Below are 13,778 nucleotides of genomic sequence, written 5' to 3'. Positions count from 1 at the left end.
TTTGTAAATTTGGATAATGACCTCATGAAGAGAGCTACATAATAGCAGCCTGTTTATTCCACTTGTGGATTTTTCTGTAGTGTATCAGATCATATTTAGCAATACTACTGGCATTTAAAATATGTTGAAATATTGCCAATATTTGGAGTTTTTAAAGAGAGCCATTTCAGTTAAAGTTTATTTCAAGTTGCAGAGCAATTAATACTCAATGCTGCTTGAGTTTGTTTTTGGAAAACATCTCAAAGCCTGTCTATTCAGAGCATTTAGTGGAAAGAGAGACACTTCTCACTCAGTTTGGTCCTTCTTTCCATTGACTCCCCCACCCCCTGTTTTTGAAAGTTTGTCAGGCTGTATGCATTACGTACTTGATATGATTTTTCATTTTCTTTGTTCTTTACTTGTTTGGCAGGGGCTCTCAGGCACACTATATTTACTATATGTTTGTGTACTTTTATGTATATGTACATGCATGTATATACATGTGTACATACATATTATGCATGTATATATTACTATATGTATGTGTGTTTATATATATATATATGTAGTCTATGGGTTGCAAAGGGTTGGACATAGTGACTGAAAAATAGCGAATATATAACTAAAATGGAGTATAATAATGATAATTAACAATGCCTGTTCTATTTGTTCTGATTGGTAGTGTAATTTTCCCATTGATATACTTGTTCAGAGTACAGCTGAGCAGGGAATAATTCATCCTGGGTCATGTGTGGCTATTCAATTTAGCATGAATATCGGGGGCTCTTTGGATAGAGTAGATATCAGAAAACACTCGTTCTTTTCCTTGGGTTTAAGTTAGTATTTAAAGATATATTATATTAGGGTTTTTTAATTGGAATAACTAACAGGGGAGACTGGGATTACTTGGAAATAATTTGTTTATAAATTTCCATTTTAATTTAAAACCTGATGGAGAGATTTCAGTTTGAATTCACAGTTCTGTACCTGGTGGTCATTGAGGCAGTGTTTGTTGTTTTAGAGTCAAGCTGATAAAAACCTTAAAATGTGCAAAATATCTGTGAATTGACCCTCAGGGCCAGGGCGTATGGGCATGGTGCAGTTAGAAGGTAAGACCCTGGCTGGAGCGCTGACGAACCTGCCTTCTGTCTCTTTTTTTTGACAAAATTGGATTATAGTTACAATTATGGGCTCTGTCATCAGACTGCCTGGGTTTGAATCCCAACTCCACTATTTTTAGTTTTGAGAAGTTAAGTGATCAGGTCAGATTCACAGAATTGCTTAACCTCTCACAGCTACAAATTCCTCATGTGTGAAATAGGGATTAAAAAAAAATCTATTTTATAGGTTTGTGAAGATCACGATGACCAAAAATAGTGCTTAGCATGGAGCAGACACTTGATATAAGGTAGTGTTAGTATTATAGTGAGCAAACAGTGGTACTCATTTTCCATTAATTTTCTTATCTATTTTTTAGTCTTTGGGGATATAAAAATCAAATGAATTATATTTCAAAAGACTGTTTAGAAATAGCCGTGTGTATTTACAAGACAGTGATTAATTTTAGTGCTTGTTCTGGGTGAAAATATTTGTCCATATGTTGGGAAAATACAAAAAGAACTGATTTTAACACCCAGCTTGGAGTGTCTATAACTCTGGGTCACATGCCGAGTGGCTGAGCTCACAGTGTCTCCAGAGGCAGTGTTTTTACTGAAGAATATTTTCAAGATATTTCTGTACCAACATTTCTAGGTGTTGGTCCTTGGAATATAAGTGAACTTCCCCCAGAGATGATTTGTCTTCTGGTTTGTAATATATTGGGGAGGTGTATTGACAAAGCAGATAGGTTATTTGCCTAAAGGTATTTTTTTTTCCTTAATCATAATAGTTACTATGAGCTGCTCAATTAGATGCATAATTGAGTTATAATCTGCCAAATTTATCCAGTTAGCTGGTTAACCAGCCAGAATAGAGCTTTGCAGTACTGGACGGTGACAGGGGTAATGAGGGATTTTGTTAGGAGAGAACTTTAATTATGGACAAAATTCAGCAGCCTTAGCTCAACAAATGAAAGATCAAAAAGAGAACAATGGTGAGGTTACCGGCTGTCCAGAATACTTTTTTCCTTCCCTCCCGACTGCTGCGTTAGCTTGTTTTTCTTAACTGTGCAGGAATGACTCCCATTGTTTTTCCTATTATTTTGAATATTGAGATTTACTCAGCAGAGGGAAATGGAATGATTTTTTTTTTTCCTGTATCTAAGACTACAGAAACTTAAACATGAACTGACTTTGTCCATGAACTTCTTAAACATTTTCATAATGCACTCTGAGTATTTCAGGTAGGAGAAATCTGCCTTTCCACTTTGCTTTTAGAGGTAAAATTATAGTGTTTTCAGGTAAATAAAAACATAAATGTATCTTGTAAGGACTGAGTAGTGTTATGTGTCCTTCTTTTTTCGTTTTTGAATTCTGTGAGAAAATGGTGTAACACAGCCATGGAAATGTGATTTTCCTAGGTTTCTAGCTCTTCTTGTTCTGTGTGTTTTCTCTAACCTCAGAATGTGGGTGTCAGTGGTTTGAATGCAGTCTGCGCCATCTAACTAGCATAATAACACGATCATGTTGTTAACAGCTGCGTTTCTCTCTTTTATTTTGCTGTTTTCACCATCCAATGGACGTAATCCTTAGCGTTGGTCGAATCGGAAGCGGTTAAGTGCCAGTAAGGTAAATATAGCTGTTTTCTTTCTTTTCATCATGTGGTTCATCTTTGTAGCAAAGACAAATGTAGACATGACTGATACTATCCAACCTTTCCATGTAAAGGCTTTTATCCCCTCTGACTGCTGATATGAATAAAAAGGAAACATACTCTCTTTTAAATTTCATTTAATAACAGCATAGCCAGATGTTAGAACTTACGCTTGTTTTAGAGGTGAACTTTTATATGTGCCAGCCATGTTAGAATGTTACACTTCAAGATGGGGGACACATGTATACCCATGGCTGATTCATATCAATGTATGGCAAAAACCACTGCAATATTGTAGAGTAATTAGCCTCCAATTAAATAAATAAATTAAAAAAAAAAGAATGTTGCACTTCATTAAGCTTGAATTATTTGTAGCTGCAGTGCATTAGACTTAGTCCTTTAGAAAGTTACTTACCATTAGGTAGAAGCTAATTTTGGTGCTATAAGGGCAATGAAAAGATTGAGAGGAATATGTGGTATATTTTATAAATCTTTTTTATACTATTTCTATTTTACCATTTATTTGTTTATTTTTGTAAGTGTTTCTTTGTTTCTTTAAAGATTTCTCCATGAAAAATAGTTCTATGCAATTTAAGGTAGGGATGTGTTATCAATTCATCAGGTTCTGAAGGTAATACGTTGTCACTGAAGTGACTAAATGTCAAAATTCACTAAATGTAAACAAATTAAAAAAACCTCTGTGTAACTTACTTTGGCAGCTCTACTGCTTTCAGAAGAGGAATAATCAAGATGGAGGTGCCCATGATGGGTCTGTGTGCTTGCATGGGCAAGCTCTGTATATGCATTTATTTATACACACACACCTGTACACAGATGTATACCAGTTCTCATTTCTAACCTGTAGTTGTTTACTTCGCTGTAAAATAAGGAGATTGAAACAAAGATTTTGTGCATTATAAGAGCATGTGTATGTGTGAGAGAGAGAGATTTGTAACCTGACTAGTCATTTAGGAAGGCAAACTTTCTAAGCCTTGCTTTTTAAAATCCAGAGGAATCAAAGTTCTGACTCTTCCTAAAATGTATATCCTTTGCATTTTGGGAGCCCTTTAAAAATAACCAGGCTAAGCTTTTTGCTTTTTTTTTTTTAATTTAGCTTTGTTTTAATTGTTCACTGGGTTTTCAGAACTCTGCTTCTTTTTAGAAATAAAATTAAGAGGCAGTAAATAATCATGTGAAGCTGTCTCAGAAATCCCTCCAACTTTTGTCTTACTCCTTTATAGTCACTAGAGGGTAGGAGAACATCATTCTCTCCGCAGAAGGGAGCTGGCTCTCCCTCTCGCGTATTAAGCTTGCTGTAGCCATCCAGAGCAGTAAAGTTTCCCAGCATGCTCCGGCGAAGCCTGACAAAGCAGTATTTTCTCGTTTATTGATTCTGCTGCTGCACTAAAGCACTGGTACTGTACATCAATAACCATCTTTAGTTAGGGAGCTCCGGCCTGTGGACGAGCGCTGGCAGTTTGTGGAAGAACATAAAGGCTCGAAAGAAAAATTGTGAGCTTGGGGAATATTGGAGTCTAGGGAGGACAGGAGAGGTTAGGAAGAATGGCCCAAGGAATGAAGAGGGGAGAAAAAATGTTGACGGCCAGGATAAAGATATCAAAAATATGAAAGGAACACAGGATCCTGGAGAGCAGTATTTATATCTGTACTGCGGAGTTGTGTCTTACCACCGAGCTGTTGTCTTTTTTCCCTCTCGTTGTAGTTTCTCGGATTTTGATTTCAGGGCACTGGGCTCAGAGACTTAATAAATGCCTGCACCTAGTACAGTGTTTCATAAACCATTGATGAATAGAGGTCATTGAAAGCTACTTATGATCATGTATGAGAGATGCAATTTATGTATTGGTGCAGAATTTCAATTGTTAGGGTGACTTTTTGCTACTTAGAGTCTGCAGTTATAGAGGGGAAAGTGAGATAACTTCTAATTTAGCTCATAAAAGTGAGTCACAGGGAAAATCTATAGTCTGTGATTAACTCTCTGTAAAAGTAGTTAAAATACCCTGATAAGTCTCTCTTGGTAGTTTTAAACTATAAACTGCGTTTTTAGGATTTCCATTTAAAAATTAGAAAGCAGAAATTTAACATAAAGAAGATTACTTAATCTGAGTATATAAAATTTTGCTAGTTCTAAGTGATATATTACCTATAAAATGTCATTGACTCTTTCACCTCAATCCTACTCTTATAATAACTTTATTTAAATAATTGCTTCTTAAGCTCATAAGTTGATAATTTTGCATTACCCAGAGTGGCAGTCTTGTGTATAATTTTGTATCACCCAGAGTGGCAGTCTTTGTGGACTGTCTTCTAAAGCGTTTCCTTGAATATATGTATATATATTTTTTGGCTGCAGCATGTGGCTTATGGGGCATAGTTCTCCGACCAGGGATTGAACGTGTGTCCTCAGCCCTGAAAGCAGAAAGTCCTACCCACTGGAATACCAAGGAATACCCCATTTCCTTGGTTTTGTTACTGACCTTGGTTTTAATACAGTGAATACATAGAGATTGCCTATGAAAGTACGTTTAGCTTTCATGCAAAAGCCTTTGTTTACCTTCAAGCGAGCATTTTAAAGAGAACTGAAAATCTGATCTAAAAGAGCCTGAATCAGAGAACTGCTTCTTTTCAGATGTTTCCCTTGCATAATCTTTTCTGTGAATAGATCTATTTCCATGCCTTCCTCCTCTCTAATGTATATCACAGTTAAAGAGCTAGAAAATTAACAGCAGTTCTCTCATGTCAAATAGTCTAATGGGATAGAAACACGATGATAAAAATGGAATTGGCAGGTCACTGATGTATTCAGAAAACCTCCAACTCTACACACCCCCCTTTCATTTGGGACAGTGTTATGGATGACCACGTGCCCTTTGAGTTATGGGTTTTCTTTATTTTAGATAATTTGCACCGAGATAAGTTTTTACTGTCATATGGCTCCTCTTTTGACCTATTGTTTTATGCAGTTATATGACAGCCATTTAAGGTAAAAGACATCCTTGTATAGGGCAACATTTTTTTCGGTATGAAATTAGTTGATTAGTGGTTTCACTTTTTGGTGTGTTTGGCTTCATGTTCGTTTAGCAGGGTTCCTGCATTATCACGGAGACTGATCACTGCAGTATGCATTTTCTCTGTCCTTCTGTCAGGTGGCCTCTGACTGGCTGAGAGGGAGGGGCAGGATGCTGCAGGGTGGGACGAGGGAGAAGTCAGGGTCTTTCTCCCCTTTCTCTGATTCACATAGTGTCTGTCTTTGTCCCTTCCACTAGCCAGCCCTGCTGTGGTTTCTGCTTCTCCCAGGTACCCCTGACCCGAGCATTTACTCTTTATCTCTCTAGCCCAGGGGTCACTGAACTGCAGCCTGAGAGCAAAATCCAGCCCTGTATCTGCTTCTGCAAATACAGTTTGGTGGGAATGTCGCTGTGCTCAGCGGTGTGTGCACTGCCGCTGGTGGGCAGGGCCGAGCAGAGTACTTGGGACTGAGCTTAATTCTTACTACCTGGAACTTGACAGAAAATTGCACCACCCCTCCACCCCATCCCCCACCCCCAGCCAAAAAGTGCTGGCCACTTCCTGCTATCTGTAACCTTAGCTTTTCTTCATGTGTTGTATTTGGTGTCTCAGCATTGTATTATCTTGTGTTATATTATATTGATTATATTGTATTCTCAGTCACTCAGACGTGTCCGACTCTTTTGTGACCTCAGGGACTGTAGCCCGCCAGGCTTCTCTGTCCATGGGGATTCTCCAGGCAAGAATACTGGAGTGTGTAGCCCTTCCCTTCTCCAGGAGATCTTCCCAACCCAGGGATCGAACCCAGGTCTCCTTCATTTACAGACAGATTTTTGGCTGTCTAAGCCACCGGCAAAGTTGGGGAAACTTAAATTGAAAGAGGACAGTCAAAGAATTTGGAGAGAAGGTTGTTCAGTCTGCCTGCCTATCTGTCTTGTCCGTCTGTCTGTCTGTCATGATGTCCTTGATGAGCAGAGCCCAGGTGAGAACCAGAAGGAAGTTCTGATGGTTGTTTTGTCTGTCGTATAGTTTTGAGTTGAGAAGAAGCTGCTTAAAGTGGAAGGAATGCCTCTTTTCCACCTTAGAGGTAAATGCCCTCTGTCACTGCACCTCTTTCTCTCCTTGAACTCATTTCACTATTGGTGAAATGAGTTATTTCACCAATTTCACCTTTATTACACTATTGGTCCTGGAAGTAGTACAAGCAAAACTCTTTGCAAGAAGTGTGGTCTATTTGTAGAACCAAGATGAGAGTATCGTGCCTAGACCACTTCCCCAGTTAATAGAGTGCTTTTTGTTCTGCTGTTTCTCATTTTCACACACTATTCACTGGACTCAAATGCCTATCCATAGTATCACCTTTTACTGTTTTGTTTTCTTGGCTAAATTTAAAGGATTGGAGGATGGTATATCCCAAACAGTCACATATATTCATATATCTGTTTATTTCTATCTTCCTACCTGTATATATCTACCTAATTTTTTTGTCTATCTATATGCCTATCTACCCCTTTTCTACCTACTTATTATCTCCCTCTCCATCTAGAAGTAACACTGCTGAATATTGTAACCTCGATGTTTCTGCTGCATTGTTATGAAGTCTAGGGCAGTATTATCCTAGACAGAATAGTTTCTAGAGGTCTTCCTCATTGCTGGGGGCCTCAGTCGTGTGCAGCTAAGGCCATGAATCTATTAGAATTCTCAAACCTTGTGTATCTCCAGCCCAGAAGAATAGAGCCAGTTTTCACAAATCTGTCATATCGGTGACATTAGAATCACTTTTGGCCAAAAACCTCTCATTGAGCACATACTATATGGGCAGGAATACTGTCCTGAGACCTCAGAGATGAGTAAGACTTAGACACCATAACTGGTGAGATATTAGGAGAGATGGAACAATGGAAACAGTGACAGACTTTATCTTGGGGGGCTCCAAAATCACTGCAGATGGTGGCTGCAGCCATGAGATTAAAAGACGCTTACTCCTTGGAAGAAAAGCTATGACCAACCTAGACAGCATATTAAAAAGCAAAGACATTACTTTGCCCACAAAGGTCCATCTAGTCAAGGCTATGGTTTTTCCAGTAGTCATGTATGGATGTGAGAGTTGGACCATAAAGAAAGCTGAGAGCTGAAGAATTGATGCTTTTGAACTGTGGTGTTGGAGAAGACTCTTGAGGGTCTCTTGAACTGCAAGGAGATCCAACCAGTCCATCCTAAAGGAGATCAGTCCTAGGTGTTCATTGGAAGGACTGATGCTGAAGCTAAAACTCCAATACTTTGCTTTGGTCACCTGATGTGAAGAGTTGACTCATTAGTAAAGACCTTGATGCTGGGAAAGATTGAGGGCAGGAGGAGAAGAGGATGACAGAGGATGAGATGGTTGGATGGCATCACCGACTTGATGGACATGAGTTTGAGCAAGCTCTGGGAGTTGGTGATGGACAGGGAGGCCTGGCATGCTGCAGTCCACGGGGTCGGAAGGAGAAGGACACGACTGAGTGACTGAACTGAACTGATTAGGAGAGATGAGAGTGGAGAGGTGGGGTATTCAGAGACTAGACCCTTATCTTGACCTTGCAGGTGGGTGGGGTGGGTTGAAGACTGGAGAACTGAGATCCATTTTTCAGAGAAAGGAGACAGGAGTGAATCTCACCAAATGAGAAGGAGGTGGAAGTGCATTGAGACATGACGGTCACAAAATAGTGTGTGTGGCAAGCGCTCCAGACTCTGTGTCAGTTCCAAAGTTGAGCTCTCTCAACCAGCAGCGTCAGCACCACCTGGAAATCATTTGAATGCAGATATTTCTGGGCCTCCATCTCAGGCCTCTCAGATCAGAAACTCTGGAAACGGGACCCAGAAGCCTATTGTGAGCTTTCCGGGTGACCCGGAAACATATTTATGTTTGGGAACCACTGGCATGGACTAGGGCGTGGCGTGGGATGCTGGGAAAACAGGAGGTGAAGCCAGGGATGTCAGAGGGGCAGGCCCTATAGAACTGCAAGGAGCCTGCAGGATCTTAGATTCCTGGGGTTAGAGGGAGGCAGGCACGGTGCCTGGGGTGAAGCGTGAGAAGGCCGTGGGGCCAGCCCTGCCCTCACAGAAGCCTGGGCATGACCACCTCCTTACACGGTTCATCCTGAATGCCTCACTCGCCTCGCCCTAGTGCTAGTCCCACTTAGGGGTGCCCTTGACCTATTTTAAGTGAAGGAGAGCCATAGAAATATGGACTATCGGAGTTAAGGCCTGCAGATCAAGAAATAACAAAGGCCTGCTCTAGAGCACCGGGAACTCTGCTCACTCTTAAGTGGCAGCCTGGACGGGACGGGCGTTTAGGAGAGAATGGACACATGTATATGTATAGCTGAGTCCCTTCGCTGCCCACCTGAAACCATCACAACCTTGTTAATTGGCTATATTCCAATGTAAAATGAAAAGATAAAAAAATAAAAGAAGTACTAGTTGATGATTATTATTGCAGATGAACCCTGCATTTTAAGCTTCCTAGAGGTCAGGGCAAAAAGGGAAATCTTATTTACTCACTCACATGGCCTTCATTTTTTTTCCCCCTGGGTCCAGACCCTGAGGGTCATTGGGTATTTATAGACTTTATCAATTTTTAAAAAATCTTCTCACAATCTAATTTTTAAGTTCAAATATTGAGTGAGGATATTCCCTCTTAATTAAAAAAAATAATGTAATCCTTTAATATCTTTGCACACACAGATTATTCATATCCTTGGAACTATGATATAGTTTTCATCTATAAATATGTCTCATCTTCCATGCCCATGCCTCTGTGGGAAATTTAAAGGCTTGTTTTATATCCCATGCAAAAATGTGTGTGTCGTTCTAGGAGAATTTATGCCTCCAGGGTTCTCTTCAGATGATATAAGGAACTGCCAAGTAGGAGCTTTCTGGAAGCCTGTTGCATGAGGGTGTGGATCTTCTCATGTCATGCTATAAAAGCTGTTGACAATGAACAGTAGTTTTAACTTGTTGAAAAAGCTTGAAAGGAATATTTCATGGAAACCTTTTATAGACTGTGTCTTCTCCCTTCATTTTTCTAAGCGTTGACAATATAGTTGGGATCTTGCTTTACTCTTCAATTTGCTTACAAAGTTACTTCATTTTTGTTTATGCATTTATTTCCATTGACTCCCTACTTCCTCACAATGACTCAGGGAAAGATAATTAGTGAGAATCAGAATAAGATGTATTGGCAACATGGGAATACATATTTTAAATTTCCATCACTGAGATGATCTAAAAAGTACCCATACAGTAATTGGTGCCAGTAAGGTAGAACTACTGGAAAAACCTTGTAAAAACATCTTTACAGTGCCCCTATTTTTAATTTTAATTTTAAAAAATGTTTTGGTATTTTTTTTTAACTAACAGATTTTTTTTTTCCATTTATTTTTATTAGTTGGAGGCTAATTACTTTACAATATTGTAGTGGTTTTTGTCATACATTGACATGAATCAGCCATGGATTTACATGTGTTCCCCATCCCTATCCTCCCTGCCACCTCTCTCCATTCCATCCCTCTGGGTCTTCCCAGTGTACCAGGCCTGAGCACTTGTCTCATGCATCCAACCTGAGCTGATGATCTGTTTCACCCTAGATAATATACATGTTTCGATGCTGTTCTCTTGAAACATCCCACCCTCGCCTTCTCCCACAGAGTCCAAAAGTCTGTTCTGTACATCTGAGTCTCTTTTTCTGTTTTGCATATAGGGTTATCGTTACCATCTTTCTAAATTCCATATATATGTATTAGTATACTGTATTGGTCTTTATCTTTCTGGCTTACTTCACTCTGTATAATGGGCTCCAGTTTCATCCATCTCATTAGAACTGATTCAAATGAATTCTTTTTAATGGCTGAGGAATATTCCATGGTGTGTATGTACCACAGCTTCCTTATCCATTCGTCTGCTGATGGGCATCTAGGTTGCTTCCATGTCCTGGCTATTATAAACAGTGCTGTGATGAACATTGGGGTGCACGTGTCTCTTTCAAATCTGGTTTCCTTGGTGTGTATGCCCAGAAGTGGGATTGCTGGGTCATATGGCAGTTCTATTTCCAGTTTTTTTAAGAAATCTCCACACTGTTCTCCATAGTGACTGTACTAGTTTGCATTCCCACCAACAGTGTAAGAGGATTCCCTTTTCTCCACACCCTCTCCAGCATTTATTGCTTGTAGACTTTTGGATAGCAGCTCTCCTGACTGGTGTGTAATGGTACCTCATTGTGGTTTTGATTTGCTTTTCTCTGATAATGAGTGATGTTGAGCATCTTTTCATGTGTTTGTTAGCCATCTGTATGTCTTCTTTGGAGAAATGTCTGTTTAGTTCTTTGGCCCATTTTTTGATTGAGTCATTTATTTTTCTGGAGTTGAGCTGCAGGAGTTGCTTGTATATTTTTGAGATTAATTAATTATATTTTGAGATTAATCCTTTGTCTGTTGCTTCGTTTGCTATTATTTTCTCCCAATCTGAGGGCTGTCTTTTCACCTTGCTTATAGTTTCCTTTGTTGTGCAAAAGCTTTTCAGTTTAATTAGGTCCCATTTGTTTATTTTTGCTTTTATTTCCAATATTCTGGGAGGTGGGTCGTAGAGGATCCTGCTGTGATTTATGTCAGAGAGTGTTTTGCCTATGTTCTCCTCTAGGAGTTTTATAGTTTCTGGTTTTACATTTAGATCTTTAATCCATTTTGAGTTTATTTTTGTGTATGGTGTTAGAGAGTGTTCTAGTTTCATTCTTTTACAAGTGGTTGACCAGTTTTCCCAGCACCACTTGTTAAAGAGGTTGTCTTTTTTCTTTGTATATTGTTGCCTCCTTTGTCGAAGATAAGGTGTCCATAGGTTTGTGGATTTATCTCTGGGCTTTCTGTTCTGTCCCATTGATCTATATTTCTGTCTTTGTGCCAGTACCATACTGTCTTGATGACTGTGGCTTTGTAGTATAGTCTGAAGTCAGGCAGCTTGATTCCTTCAGTTCCATTCTTCTTTCTCAAGGTTACTTTTGCTATTTGAGGTTTTTAGTATTTCCATACCAATTGTGAAATTATTTGTTCTGGTTCTGTGAGGAATACCATTGGTAGCTTGATAGGGATTGCATTGAATCTATAGATTGCTTTGGGTAGTATAGTCATTTTGACAATATTGATTCTTCCAATCCATGAACACGGTATATTTCTCCATCTGTTTGTGTCCTCTTTGATTTCTTTCATCAGTGTTTTATAGTTTTCTATGTATAGGTCTTTTGTTTCTTTAGGTAGATATACTCCTAAGTATTTTATTCTTTTTGTTGCAATGGTGAATGGTATTGTTTCCTTTATTTCTCTTTCTGTTTTCTCATTGTTAGTGTATAGGAATGCAAGGGATTTCTGTGTGTTAATTAATTATCCTGCAACTTTACTCTATTTGTTGATTAGCTCTAGTAATTTTCTGGTAGAGTCTTTAGGGTTTTCTATGTAGAGGATTATGTCATCTGGAAACAGCGAGAGTTTCACCTCTTCTTTTCCTATCTGGATTCCTTTTATTTCTTTTTTTACTCTGATTGCTGTGGCCAAAACTTCCAAAATTATGTTGAATAGTAGTGATGAGAGTGGGCACCCTTGTCTTGTTCTTGATTTGAGGGGAAATGCTTCCAATTTTTCACCATTGAGGGTAATGCTTGCTGTGGGTTTGTCATATATAGCTTTTATTATGTTGAGGTATGTTTCCTTCTATGCCTGCTTTCTGGAGAGTTTTAATCATAAATGGATGTTGAATTTTGTCAAAGGCTTTTTCTGCATCTATTGAGATAATCATATGTTTTGGTATTTTTTGCCACCCACGGGAATGCTTTGAATTGTTACCCAGTGGTATTGGTTGGCATAGTTAATTATCAATGGTGGCATCACTAGAGAAAGAAATGGCTACCCACTCCAGTATTCTTGCCTGGAAAATCCCATTGACAGAGGAGACTGGTGGGCTACAGTCCATAGGATTGCAAAGAGTTGGACTTGACTTAATGACTAAACAACAACAATCACTGACTATCACATTGCTTTTGATGACTGTAGGTGTTTCCCCAGCTCCTGGACTCTGTGCCTCCCTGCCAGGATCCTTCTTTATACCTGACTTTTCTGCTGTTCTTCCTGGCTTGGGATGGACAAGAGACATCAAGCTGTTACATCCACCATCCTTGGGTTTCCTTTGGAACCACGCTGAGTAGTTGTGGTCCTGGAATCCACTTTGCCATCTTCACAGCATGCTGCTTGGCCAGAATTCTCCAATAAGTATATTTGCCAATCTGTAATCCTTTTTCTTTTATGTCCCAGGAAGGAAAATCTATTCACTGTTTCTTTCTTTGGGGCTCTGCTTGGTTGTCGTTGCTACACATGGGCTTTCTCTAGCTGTGATGACCAGAGGCTCCTCTCTAGTTGGGGTTCATGGCCTTCTCATTGCAGTAGCTTCTCTCCTTTTGGGGCACGGCTCGAGGGTGAGCAGTCATCAGTAGCTGTAGCACGTGGGCTTGGTTGCCCCACAGCATGTGGCGTCTCCCCAGACCAGGAATGGAACCCCCATCCCCTGCAGTGACAGGTGGATTCTTAACCACTGGGCCACCAGGGGAGTTCCGTCCACTGTTCTGAGAGTATATTCCTAGATCAGAAACTCCTGAGAATTCTCCACCTGCTGGAAGTGAGCAGAAAAGCCCCACAGCCTGTATCTTCTGTCTCTCTCCCTTTCTTCTTTGCCTTCCTGTGAAATTCTCATGACCTGGGAGTAAATGAATGTTTGGGAATCTGTTTAATTTTTTATGAAAGTTAGAATGTTTCTAAGTTAAATATCCTAACTTGTTTTCCCTTAGTCATAACTAAGTTGCACGTGTCAGGAAAAAGTCACCCTTTCTGGGAGTAGATTAGGCAGGGGTAGGGGCCAAGGAAGAGAGCCTATGAATGAATCCACGTAGAAATAGTAAAAGGTTCTGATCCTCTGGGAGGAAGGAGAAAAATAGCAAAACC

General features: G+C 39.6%; 1 protein-coding gene across 2 annotated transcripts in view; it reads left to right on the top strand.

Moving 5' to 3' along the window:
* MCTP2 (multiple C2 and transmembrane domain containing 2) overlaps window positions 1-13,778 on the top strand; it is a 260,480-nt gene that overhangs the window by 106,725 nt on the left and 139,977 nt on the right. For both annotated transcript variants that reach the window (XM_070478182.1, XM_070478183.1), the window contains exon 8: window positions 2,670-2,705. In XM_070478182.1, the coding sequence (XP_070334283.1) occupies window positions 2,670-2,705 (36 nt within the window). The remainder of the gene's footprint in view (window positions 1-2,669; window positions 2,706-13,778) is intronic.

The sequence above is a fragment of the Odocoileus virginianus genome, chromosome 16, assembly GCF_023699985.2.
Source record: "Odocoileus virginianus isolate 20LAN1187 ecotype Illinois chromosome 16, Ovbor_1.2, whole genome shotgun sequence".
Taxonomy (NCBI): Eukaryota; Metazoa; Chordata; class Mammalia; order Artiodactyla; family Cervidae; genus Odocoileus; species Odocoileus virginianus.
This window is presented reverse-complemented; position numbering and strand designations above follow the sequence as displayed.